Source organism: Lichenostomus cassidix, chromosome 3 (assembly GCF_008360975.1).
Source record: "Lichenostomus cassidix isolate B80296 chromosome 3, HeHo_3.0, whole genome shotgun sequence".
Classification (NCBI taxonomy): Eukaryota; Metazoa; Chordata; class Aves; order Passeriformes; family Meliphagidae; genus Lichenostomus; species Lichenostomus cassidix.
In genome coordinates, this window is record NC_139483.1 from 63155161 (window position 1) to 63167476 (window position 12316).

The following is a 12316-nucleotide window of genomic DNA, read 5'->3' on the forward strand; positions in this document are numbered from 1 at the left end:
AAACACTTATTCCGCCTTATGGCCTTTGTTATTTCCATATTTTTAATATAATTGCATCTTAAGCACTCCTCATTCACACGAAATGCCAGTTTTTGTTTGTATGCACTGGAAAATTTATAGCAGATACAAGCTTTTCTTTCCAATAGCTTGCAGTGTTGACAAATAAATAGCTTCCAGTGCGTGTGAATGACAGGCACAGATGTTGATGCAGGTCTGTCCCTGGCATGCTGAAGCAGCAAAGACAAGTTCCATCTTGTTGCATCTCTTCCATATCAGTTACCTCCATTCGCCAACACTGATTAATTAATTTTTTCCCCACAGAGAAGATCAGAATGTGAGACTTGAAAGATGTGTTACTTGAGATTGCTTTTCGAGGCTGTTTTCATCTGATTACAGCAGAAGGAAGAAACCAAACAGCCAAGACCCTTAATTGGTACCAGACAGAAATATTTTCTCTCAAACATCAGGTGGAGAGGGAGGAATGGTTTCTGAATGTTCCTTCTCCAGCAGTGCTGTAGCAGTGAAGGCCACTGCTGGATCTCTGCCATTGTTCCTGTAAATTCGTTTAGCCCTTGTTATTTTGACAGTAAACTGACAGTGATTTGCTGCAGCATGCGTCAATTGGATTTGTCTACTGCAATAATGTATATAATAACAGGGCTTATTATTGATGAAACTCGGCTTCTGCTATTTAGTTTGCAAATGTCAGAGGTTTCTATGGTAATTTATTTAGGAAACCGTAAAGGTCATTTAAATGCTGCTGTTCAAAGATCAGCCTTTGATCATAGGAAATGCTCCCATTGTTTTAAGAAACCTCTTTTCTTTTTGGATCACGAACATTTAATTAAAAAAATAGTGTAGTCTTTCCAGAATTTCAATATATCTCATTCAAAAGAGGGTGCAGAGGAAAAAAAACAACACTTAAAACCCAGATTTGATGGTATATCAATATATTTGGTAGGCAAAGGGACAGGATACATTCAGAAAACTGAATTATTTTTTGAATGTCACAGGCTAGTAGAGCAAAAGGATACTATTAATATAGTTTGAATAGGCGAATATGTATCTTCTACATTTGCATGTCTTTGCAACCTGTCTGGAAGGTAAAAGGAGATTTTCCATGGAGAGAAGATACAAAGGAGTATAAAAATAAATTCTCTGTGTTCTTTCGAATTCCACCAACAGAGGCATAACTTTGAAGCTAAGATCAGAGTTAGGTGTCAGGAAGTGTGAGCTCAGTGTCACTAACTCTTCTGCATCTCGCTTTATGGATCTGGATCATCCCATGCAGGTTTTCTTGCTTTTCTCACGCACAGAATTTTGTGGTATGGCTCAGGGACTTGCTGTGTGATCTGCGTAACATCTCCATCCTGGATTTCTTGGGTGGAATTAGCAGATCCCTGCTTTGCTGGAAAATTGACAGTTATAAATAAGTAGTCCTGGTAAAGCGCTCTGAAAACTTTTCACCGAATACTCCGTAAATACCAAGTCACTTAATTTTACAAGGCAACACTGAGTTTCAAAAACAAACCTCTAGCTACTGTTCTTAACTTAATGGAGCTTAGAAAAACACTTTACATATATATATAGTTGTGGTATTTCATGTATTTAGGGATCTATGCTGAAATCATGATAACCCATCAAAATTTTGCCAAGAATCTTTTAGGTTCCCAGACAGCAAGTGGGTACAATCTTGTACAAGCAGCTGAGAGCATCACTAAAGTTCCTATTACTAGTGGAACTGATGTTGAATGTCTGGCTTGTGTGGTGTTAGTGTTTGCAGAGTCACATCCTAAATTGTGCAATTGAATAATCACAGCATCTCTACTACCAGACTGTTTCACATAGTAAGCATAGGGCAGAATAAAGCAGTGTCACAGTAACAATCCTCTGCAGATGTGGTGAAGTCCTTTCTTTTCTTTCCAAACCACTGCTGAGTTCTGAGAGCAGTCAGGTGTTCAAAAATGTAGTATTATTTTTAAACATATGGCTCAGCATTTTGAAATACCACTAAATAACCTGAAATTCAACTCTGCAGTAAGGAGCTAAAAGCCTTTTTTATGAAGTGACTTAAATGGAAAGTTAGTGACTAAAAGAGCAATGCCTGCACATTAAGAAGGGAAAGCCTTTATCAAATCAGAGAGCACTTTCTGCTTTTTTCCCTTTTTAGAAAAAAAAAAAAAAGAACTCAGTTTAACACAGTTTGGTATGGAATAGTCTACATGAATTAGAATTAACACATATAAATTCCTTTTTCTTTGCCATAAACTCCTGCGGCACACTCTGGATATTAAATAACTTTGACACTTTAGTGAGATTAAAACTTTAGCAATAAAAGAAATAATTCCCTGTATATACCAGTAAAGTTTTTCCTGAGGTTCCAGGCTTATGTTTATCAAAGATATTGTAGAAATAGATCATTAAATACACTGTTTCAAACTGTAATTGTATTTTATTGTCCTGGCTGCAGATGAAATTGTCATTCAATCTCTTTCTTCCCTATTAAGATCATGTCTCCATTGGAGGGCTTGGCGATAGCTTTTATGAATATCTGCTCAAGGCATGGCTGATGTCAGACAAGACAGATGAAGACGGCAAGAAAATGTATTATGATGCTGTTCAGGTAAATAAGACATTTAAATCTTCCTTTTCATAATAATCTAATCCATAATAATCCTAAAGAGACAGGCTCTGAGGACAATGTAAGAGATTTATGTATTTGCCACCACAGGGTGTTTTATTAAAGAATTAGTTTCTGTTTTAAAAAAAAAGACTTCTTCAAATAGAAGTGCTAAAGGAATACAGACACTGTGGGAAAGGGGAGAATTTTGAAGTATAACTATTTTTTTTACTGCAATATAGTCGACTGTCTCTAGAGGAGAAAAATATAAAATAAGCAACAAAAAATGCAGCTACAAGTAGCTCTCAGATAGATGTTCAACTCTTTTTCCTGAGTCTTCTCTAGACATGTATTAGTCTTGTCCTTTCCTTTATATCGAGAGGGGAATTCCTTCCCCTCTTGTGTTTCAGTCTCATATTTCAGCCATGAAAAGTGTTTTGACTGTGGTCCACACATGGATCAATGTATTATGGTAGATAATTAGAAATTAAAATAGGGGGGTTGTTTCACAATGACTTTTTGGTATAAGAGCATAGATTTGCCAGCTTCTGGCAGCAAAACAGCCAAACTGGACACAAAAGAAAGTTTTATAAAATGAGAACTATTCATATGTACATTTCTATATGAATTTCATTTATGATCCTTCTGGTCTGCACTTTGCTTTGTTATTTATGGTATTTCCTTAATATGCTGTTTTGGGAGAAATAATGGGTGTATGACACCAGATTGAGACTTGGGAAGTATTAAGTTTAAATTCATATTTACAGGCTTTCCTTCTAGTCCTGGGCAAATGACCTATTTTCTCAGTTCTTTGCTTTCATATATATAGACATATATAAAAAAGGAGGATAATATTACTTTTTTTTTCCCCCATCCTTTCATCTGTTTTGACTGGGAGCTATCTAGGGCCAGGACTTTTATCTCTCATTAACTGTGTGTATCTACAGTGCCTCTATAGACAAGGCTTTGAGATGCTAAGCAATATCTGCTTATTCTTTCATATATCTGGAAACGCTCTGTCCCTAGGGAAGTCATAAGTCTCCTTTTACTTCCCATACACAAAAAGTAGTGGCATTAAAAAATACAACTGTGGCTCATTGCAACCATCTTTTTTTTTCATTAGAGAGAGAAGTCAAGTGTGAAGATTTGAGGGAGGGTGTGATCTCTGGTGGTTGTAAATTTGACAACCAAGTATCCTCTGCTAAGGAAATCTTGCGTTTAATTTTGTAAGTGCAGATTTGGATGCAGTCAGCCTCATTTTCACTGCTAGCATGGTTTCAACTTCAGAGCAAAAGGTGGATCTTAAATTAGGTTTGAGTGCATTCGAGGCTATAACATAAGAACAGTGCTGTTTTAATAGCTCAGCCATTGGGTGGGCAGCCAAACAGAGAGAACAAAGTGTCTGATAATATATTATCAATTCATCTTGCCATGTGGAAGACATTTTGAAGCTACTTCTAGCCTTCTACTTCATTGGTTTATAAACATCAGGTTTTTATTGTGGTCCCAGTAGGGACCAGGAGAGGTGACAGCCCCCACTATTTTTTAGTAGTACTAACTCTGAATCAGCCTGAGCATCATGTCTGACCAGAGAGTCAGTGTTTGAGAGACCAAGTGATGACTATAAATAGATTTCCTTATTCTGCTGGCTGAATGCTATTTCCAGTATTTTCTGATTGATGGCTTTCCTGTTGTCTGATTTCTGTACTGAAGCACATCTGTACCCAAGCTGGAAGTGTACATGCAGCATTAGGAGTTGCAGCTCAATGTCATAAAGTGGCTCCTTCAGGAAGCAGCAGCAAAGTTTCAGCCTTCAGGCCTCTCTGAGATGCCAGGTTCTTTACCAGAGTAACTATCCTGACTTGAAATCCATCCTGATACTGGCTTCATTGCTATTGATCCATTACTTATCTAAATTAAAGCTGATTTAAGTGTCTGCACAAGCTGCAGTCTTTCTTTGTGACTAAGGCTGCGTGGTTTGGGCGTTCTGAGTCTGCTTTGTATTTTCTTAGAGAAATTTCCCCCAGCACTCTCAGAATCTTTTTAAGACTATGCCAAAGGGAACAGCATGATTATTCCTGGCCATTCAGTGCAGCACATACCCACTAGATTCTGAAAGAATGATGTGAAAGTTTGATGCCTAATTCAATATCTTCTTCTATCCAGAAACGGCAAATGAAAATGTATGGTGAGTTATATAGTTCACTGTGAAAAGCTGAAATCTATTTAGATAGAGCTTAGGGGTTATTTTTCACATTGTTCTGTAAATCATATTAAAAAAAAGGAATGCTTTCCATTAGAATTTTTGGATCACCTATAGATTATATAATGGCTTAAGTTAAAAGCAATAACTAAGATGTCAGATTTAAAAAACGTTTCTGCTTGCTGTGAATAGAATGCATATATGGCTGAAGCCATTTAAAGAAGAGTTTATTTCTAATGGGAAAAGGGACCAAGATAGTCTTGTTTGAAACACCAAAGCAGAGTGTATGAATGTATATGAATGTATAAGAAGGATTCGTAAACTCTAGAATTCACGCAAAAAGACAAGTGAATGTATTTTTAATGTAAGTTATTTTTTTCTCTTTGAAAAGTAATACAAATAATGTCCTGTTTCACGTAATACACGAAGTAAGAGACCTTAAACTGGTTTCAATGGATATCATGCAACTTTAGTTACAGAACAAATCTCTATCTGGCTTTTAGCTACATTTTGAGGATATAACTGCCAATAGAATAATCTATCACTCTTTGCCAGTATCCAGGACAAGAATCGTCCCACTCTTCTCAGTTAACAAGCTGAGCTCTGAGACACAATTGAGTAGGTTTAGAAGAGAACATGACAGTTTAGAACAAAAATGGACCTTGTGGGTTCACTTATCTAGTCTAGCAACAGCAGTGTCACAAGCAACTGCATCAAATCCTCCCCTCTTTAACGTGTCAGCCCTTATTTTCTTAGCTGAAGGGCAATTTTCTCTCTATTCCTGTAAATAAGTTGTTTCACACTTGATGTCTGATGATCAGGTATCCTTCCCAAGTTTTCCCATTACATTTATTTATGGCCATTGCTGCAATCTTTCTGCATCTCATATATATTCATTCCCTCTCTCTGGTGCTGCCTTCATCCCCTTCCAGGGGTATTTCTAGAGAAGCAGCATATCTAGAGGCTGTAAAGAAAAACTTCACAGGAAAAGGGAGAATTTAGATTATTTGCTTTCTCTTACTGGATAACAACTGCTCAGAAGATCCTAACAAGACAACGAGTGATCTCTGCAGAACATAGCACAGGGAAGTGAAAACAATGGAAATGGCCAAAAGAAGAATACGTGGTGTGAAGCAGTGCCACAGCCACTCTGCCAGATTTCAGCAGCATTCCAGAAAGTCAGCTTGCTGCTAGGCTGGGTTGCACAATTAAGCAATGCAGTAAATGCAGTAAACTCCTGTGGGTATCAAAAGAGGGAAAAGTAATTTTTTGCCTCAGGATTTTGAGTATTCAGACATAAAATATATAGAAGTACTTTTTAGGGGGGTTTAATTTTTTTTTTGGCACATTGCTAACTTTGGAGACTAGCTTTGATATATACCCAGTTTGTACATTACCAAAGGAAGCTTTGATTTTGATTGGGGGATTTTGGGTACATTTAACTGTCAGCATCAAGTAGTGAATATTTTTCAGAGCTGTTGATTTCAGCCTTTCAGATAAATAAAACAAATCCATGGAGACTCCTTTCTCATTGAAAGGAGAGGGAAAACAAAGTGTGGTTAGCAAACTGAAAACATGATATTGGCAGATAGGCCTTTTTCATCTCTGAAGTTTCATGAGGATCTGCTTAACTGAGGTGACAGTCTGGTGGCTGGCTTGTGCTGATGGCAGTCTCCATTAAGTTGCCTGAAGTGGTTTGCTTTGTGATCACAGTGATCTTAAAAACTGCATAACTGATGTGGACAGTGAGGGAACTGCAACTCAAATATAGTGGTTTGTCATACTGGGTAAAGCTAAAAGTGATTAATGGCTTGAACATTCAATACTTGAGCATTTCTTGGCATTGAAGAAAAACGGGGTGGGCAGGATGCTGCAATAGCAGCCCATCTCAGAATGAAACAGTTGGTACCCAGCATTCTTTGTTTTGGGGTATTTTTTGGTGTAGGAGGCAGTAGGCAACTTAACTGAATGTAACTTAAATGTGTTAAAATTAATAAGCAGGCAGTTTTTTCAGCTGTCATGTTTAAAATATTTATCACCCAGCTGCGCTGGTGTTCTGCACATAGTGATAGCATGGCTGCATTATGTAGGAACACAAGACTCATTACACTTAGCAGATGAGAATGTCCAGAGGACTCACTGCTTCTTGTTATTCTCTTCTCTGTATTTCCCCTCTTAGCAAGAGTTTTGAGATTCTCTACAAGTGCTTACAGAAAGCATCAAGGCTAAAGACAAGCTTTTGCAGATTTTTAAATTGTTCATAATTTACCTATAAGTGCACAGCATCTTAGGTTTTGGACCAGAGAAAATATTTATTCAAATTTTTTCTTATTTATGGACTATCAGGAGAAGCAGCAAGCTATAATGCTGTTAGAACTCTTTAAGGAGGATTTTGACTAGAAAAGTCTAGAGAGAAATTGTATGGGCTTTGCTCATGGCTTTGCTCATGGCTTTGCTCTTTTAAGAGCAGCCATGTCCTTATTAGTCACACTATTTTCCATTCCTTTTCTGATAACAAAAAAAAACTTCTCAGGATCAACAGATATTTATCCTAGAATATTCAGAACATGCACAGTGTAACATCTTGAGTGACTTGATGTGATTCATGCCATGCCATTAATACCGTTTTAAAAATATGAATAAATGTATCCTTCTGGTAACACACAGCATTTAGAACATTTAGTGCTAGAGAGTTGATGCTCTGAGAGATGCTAATAGATCTATAGAGGGGGGGGGAAAAATAGTGATTTTTTAGACAAAAGTAAATTGTCAGCTTTCCCCTAGAACTTAATCATCTTTTTAGTGATCAGATGAATAGGTCTCATGGTAGTTAAATGTTTGCCACTAATTCCATTTAAAAAATTTAGATACCTCCATTATAAGCACTCATATTTCATTGCACATGTAAACTTGTCTACATAACATGTCTGAAGTCCAAAAGTAGTAAGCGCTTTAGTGCTTTCAAAATGTTTCTTATATATTGTGTTTAAACAAATTAAAGTTCTTCTGTGTTCAGATTTCAGTTTTGATTTTTAAAGCTCAGTTTCATAAGCAGTGAGGACCTCAGGATAAGATGCCACTTTTCTGTGGCAGAAGTATTTAAATTATTTGTAACAAGGGCTTGAACTTCCTATTCCAGCAATAAACATTTTGTAATGAACTCATTGGAATTTTCAATAAAGGATTAATTTGCTTAATTATGAAGGTTGAGAAAGAAAAGTATCTGTTGCATTAGATCAACTCAACAGAGAAAATGTAAGGGAAGTGACAAATTTACTTAGAAACTCACAGAATGTAAACCCACAATAATCCTGATCTGCTGCTGTGTGCTGTTTCAAAGCAATAAAATGTACTGGCGCAAGCTGTAAATATTAAAATAAATAAATAAGCAATTGACATTATACAACTTTGAATTATTGGAAATACCACATGGTAGAATTCTTTTTCATCTTCACTGTTGCTTCAAATCATCAAAATGCTGTTTATGAAAATTCCTAGGGGAAGAAAAATATATTAAAAGTTTGAACTGAGATAATTTATAGTGCTTTGTTATAAAGACGCCTGCAGACTTGTAATTATCCCCAAAACAGATATTATAAACCCTTGAAATTTAGAAATAGAATAATATTTTTGAAGTTTCAAATTTATTAAGGTATGGAAATATGTAACTTTCTTGCAGGGCAGCTTTATCTCCAGCCACAGTGACATCTTGAGGTGGGAAATGAAACCACCTGGGTTTTGTTAAAACAGCACTAATCATTGAAATTCATTAATCATAATTAAGAAGACACTGTAAAAGGAGAGGTAAAATGCCTAAGTGCTAGAGGTAGCAGAACTGCAGGATCACACTGGAATTTGAGGTTTGTAATGTGTTATCTCTGCTCCTTCAGCACTGTTAACACTTTCATGGTACATGTTTATTTAGAATTGAGCAGCCTTGAGGAGCAGATCGTTTTTCCTGAGGAGCCTCTACCTGTGCTCTGCAGGCATCTCAGTGGGTTTGTTACCTGTCAGTGTAAGCCACCAAGAGAATACCTGTAAAAATAAGCTTATTGATTATTTTTTAACTCATTTTAACAGTGAGATGATTCAGTACTGGGTCTTCTGTGTTTCTTTATAAACAATACAACATTCTAGAAAACTCAAAGGGTGAATGAAGGGCTTTGCTATCACAAAATCAAGTCAGGGATGGACATAGGGGGTGATGAAGACATCATTTAAGCTGTGTGAAAAGCTTAAAGAAGTGAGGAACTGAATGAAGGAGAATGGTTATTTATTAGGAGGGTCCAGTTCTGCTTAGTTTTCCCAGGATAAGAACTTGTAGTGTAATGTGTAAGGTTAAGGAACAGGCTGATAAGCAGGGAACACAAAACATATTGCCTTAACAATGAGGGCAGCAGGGGGAGGAAATCAGGTTGGGAAAAACGAAGAGTTTCTCCTTTATGCTGTCGACATCAGAGATTGCACAAACGTGCAATTTGCAATCCTGTAGTTGAAACAATTCCTGATGTCTCATTCACTGTGACAGATAGGCAAGGGCATAATTTTAACATGCAGACTCATGAGAAAGATGCCAGAAGTAATACAAGGAGCTCTTGAGTCACAATTCAAACTGTAAAAGGGACTGTTAGTGTTTCTAATTGAGTGCTCGAGCATTTATACAGCTGTTGTATTGAAGGAATAATTTCCCACAAGATGGAGAAAAAAGTAATTTGGCTGAAGGCTCTACTGCAGTGAGGTCTGTAAGCAGAGCCTTAGGTAAAAGCTTAAAAAGAAAAATCATCAGGAACTGTATCAGCTGTAAAAAGTTACTCTGGCTCTAAGAGCTTATGGGTACATGACATATTGTACCAGCTTTACATGTAGTAAATTCATTTCTATGAATGTCTGTAAAATGTTTATTTACCTTTAGTTTCCCTCTCCTTTTTTGTCCACTACAGCCTCAAATCACGTTGTGTCAATTTTTTCAGGGTTTTTTTTCAGTCCCAGGTAGCACCTTCTATTGCTCCCTTTGGTAACATATATTTGTAGACACTTTTTCCAGACTTTTCTGTTGCAATGTCTCTCTGCCCTACCTTGATGGAAAGAAGTAAATTACTATTTGAATTGCAGAAATACATTCTGGGATGAAATGAAATTTCCATTTACTTAAAAGAAAAACTGTACCTGCTCCAAACAATTATCCATCAGTAATGTATTTTCAGCTAATCAAAGACCACATTCTTCTAGCTTTTTTATTGTTTTGAGATACTGCATATTGGATTATACTGAGAACATTAATTACAGTAAGAAGAAATAATAATCTGTGTAGTGATAGATATCACAGAATTATAGAATGATTTGGGTTGGAAGGGATCTTAAAAGACCATCTCATTCCAACCCACTGCCTTGGACAGGGACATCTTTCACTTGCCCAGAGCTCCATCCAGTCTGACCTTGAACACTTCAGGACTGAGGCATCCACAACTTCTCTGGGCAATGAGTTCCAATGCCTCACCACCCTCACAGGAAAGAACTTTTCTCTAATACCTAATCTAAACCTACCCTCTTTCAGTTTGAAGCCATTCCCCCTTGTCCTGTCACTGTCCTTGTGAATAGTCCTTCTCCATCTTTCCTGTAGGCTCCCTTTGGGTACTGGAAGGCCACAGTTAGGTCACACCAAAGCCTTCTCCAGGCTGAACAATCCCAGTTCTGTCAGCCTTTCCTCATAGGAGAGGTGCCCCATCCCTCCCCTGATCAGTAAACAGTGCAGGAAGGAATTATTTGTCGTTGGGGAGCAAGTTGTAATAGAGCTGCAATTCAAATAAATGCATTCCTCTAAGTGAGTGCATAGTTATATCACAATAAAAATAAATTGATTTTAAGTATGAAATTCAGAATCAGAGCTTTTCACTGGGGTGGATCTGTGTCACCCTACTACATATTCTCCTTCTCTGACTTGTTTTACTCCCTTGATTTCCCTGCCAGAACTGCACCCACAGCACTGCAGATAGCAAGTAACATTTCCCTATGGGAATGTATCCCTTCCTTTCCATCCTGCTCTTTCACTTCAGATTCCATGTCTAGGTAAAAATGTTTAATGACCTAGCATGCCATTAAAAAAGACATATACTTTGGTGAAGGTATTATCTAGCACTCAGGGACCCAGGATTGTACAAAGTGTGACAAGTCAATCTGAAGGTCTGTAATATATCAAATAACTACCTCATAAAAATAGCTTTAAATAAGATGGTTACATAATAAAATAACTTTTAATAGACCTACATACTAGTTCTTAATAGGCCTCATTTATAAAACCAAGATGATTTGCTTTACTAAATATGAATACTTAAATTGGAAATATATTTTTATTTTGTGACATTCTTGGTATCAATCAACATCAATTTGTTAGTTTCTTAACACCAGTTTGTTAGAATAATTTTAAAACTTCTCAAGTGGAAGTCATCTTTTTTCAGGCTGAACTTTAATCTTGAGGCAAAGGAGGGGAAAAAACTCGCAAAGAGTAATTGGTATCACAAAATCCATTTTTATACTACAAGAATCAACTCTGGTCTAGTTAATATAGTTCAAAAGTGCATCAGTGCTGTTATTTCTGTCAGATACAGTAATACTTCATTACCTTTTTCAATAATTAGTTCCTAAAAAAATGCAAAATTTCATCATCAATCTATTTTTTTTAATTGTTTATTTTTTAAATAAATTCTGACCCAGCAGCTAAGTGACCAATAGAATTATCAAAGGTGCTGTCAGAACTGTTGTTTTGGTGAGATGGGAGATACCATGATGAAAAGCTAAATGAAATGTCATTAAAGTTTTTCCTTTCTGACTTTGGTTTTAGGTAGCTTATTTTTAGAATGACTAAGTATATCTGAAAGCTATCTCCTGCAAAATTGTTGTGTGTTTTCTCAACTTCCCCCTTTCACATCTAATTCCTCTTTTTATAAATTATGCAGGTTAAATTATACAGGATTTTTTTAAAGCAGAATTTGTTTAAAGCATAGAAATTTTCATTATTTACTGCTGCTTTAAAGTCTAGGTATGCTTTCCAGTAGATCCCTAGTACAGAAAATGTACAATCAAGGAGGAAACAAGGGGTAGAGGACTTTTCTAAACTCCTGATCTGGGCAGGAAACATCCTTACTAAGTGCTTTGCACTAATATTACTGGAAAACAAAGTAGAGTTTTCAATGTGACGTTCTTGGCAGAGAAAGAATGCTCACTATGTAAAAATTGTACAATTATTCTGCTGATGTTTCTAATTTAGAGAGGATTTTTAATGCTTATAGGAACAACATTTACAAATGTTTAAATGGAGAGAAGTAACTACAATTACTACTTTCTCTATATGACACTTTTTAAAAAATCTTGGCTTTTTTGTCAATAGTTATCAGTAGTGATGTTATATTAATGTTTTTTTCTCTTGTATAATGCATGTTGAGTACTGCTTCTGGATCTTATAATTTCAGCAGAACAACCAGACCACTGATGGATAA

The 12316-nt window shown here is 36.4% G+C and overlaps 1 protein-coding gene across 1 annotated transcript in view; it reads left to right on the forward strand.

The window, feature by feature from the left end:
* The window catches only part of MAN1A1 (mannosidase alpha class 1A member 1), a 142552-nt gene that overhangs the window by 118527 nt on the left and 11709 nt on the right, over window positions 1-12316 (forward strand). The window contains exon 8 of the mRNA XM_085056086.1: window positions 2508-2623. Coding sequence (XP_084912212.1) covers window positions 2508-2623 — 116 coding nt within the window. The remainder of the gene's footprint in view (window positions 1-2507; window positions 2624-12316) is intronic.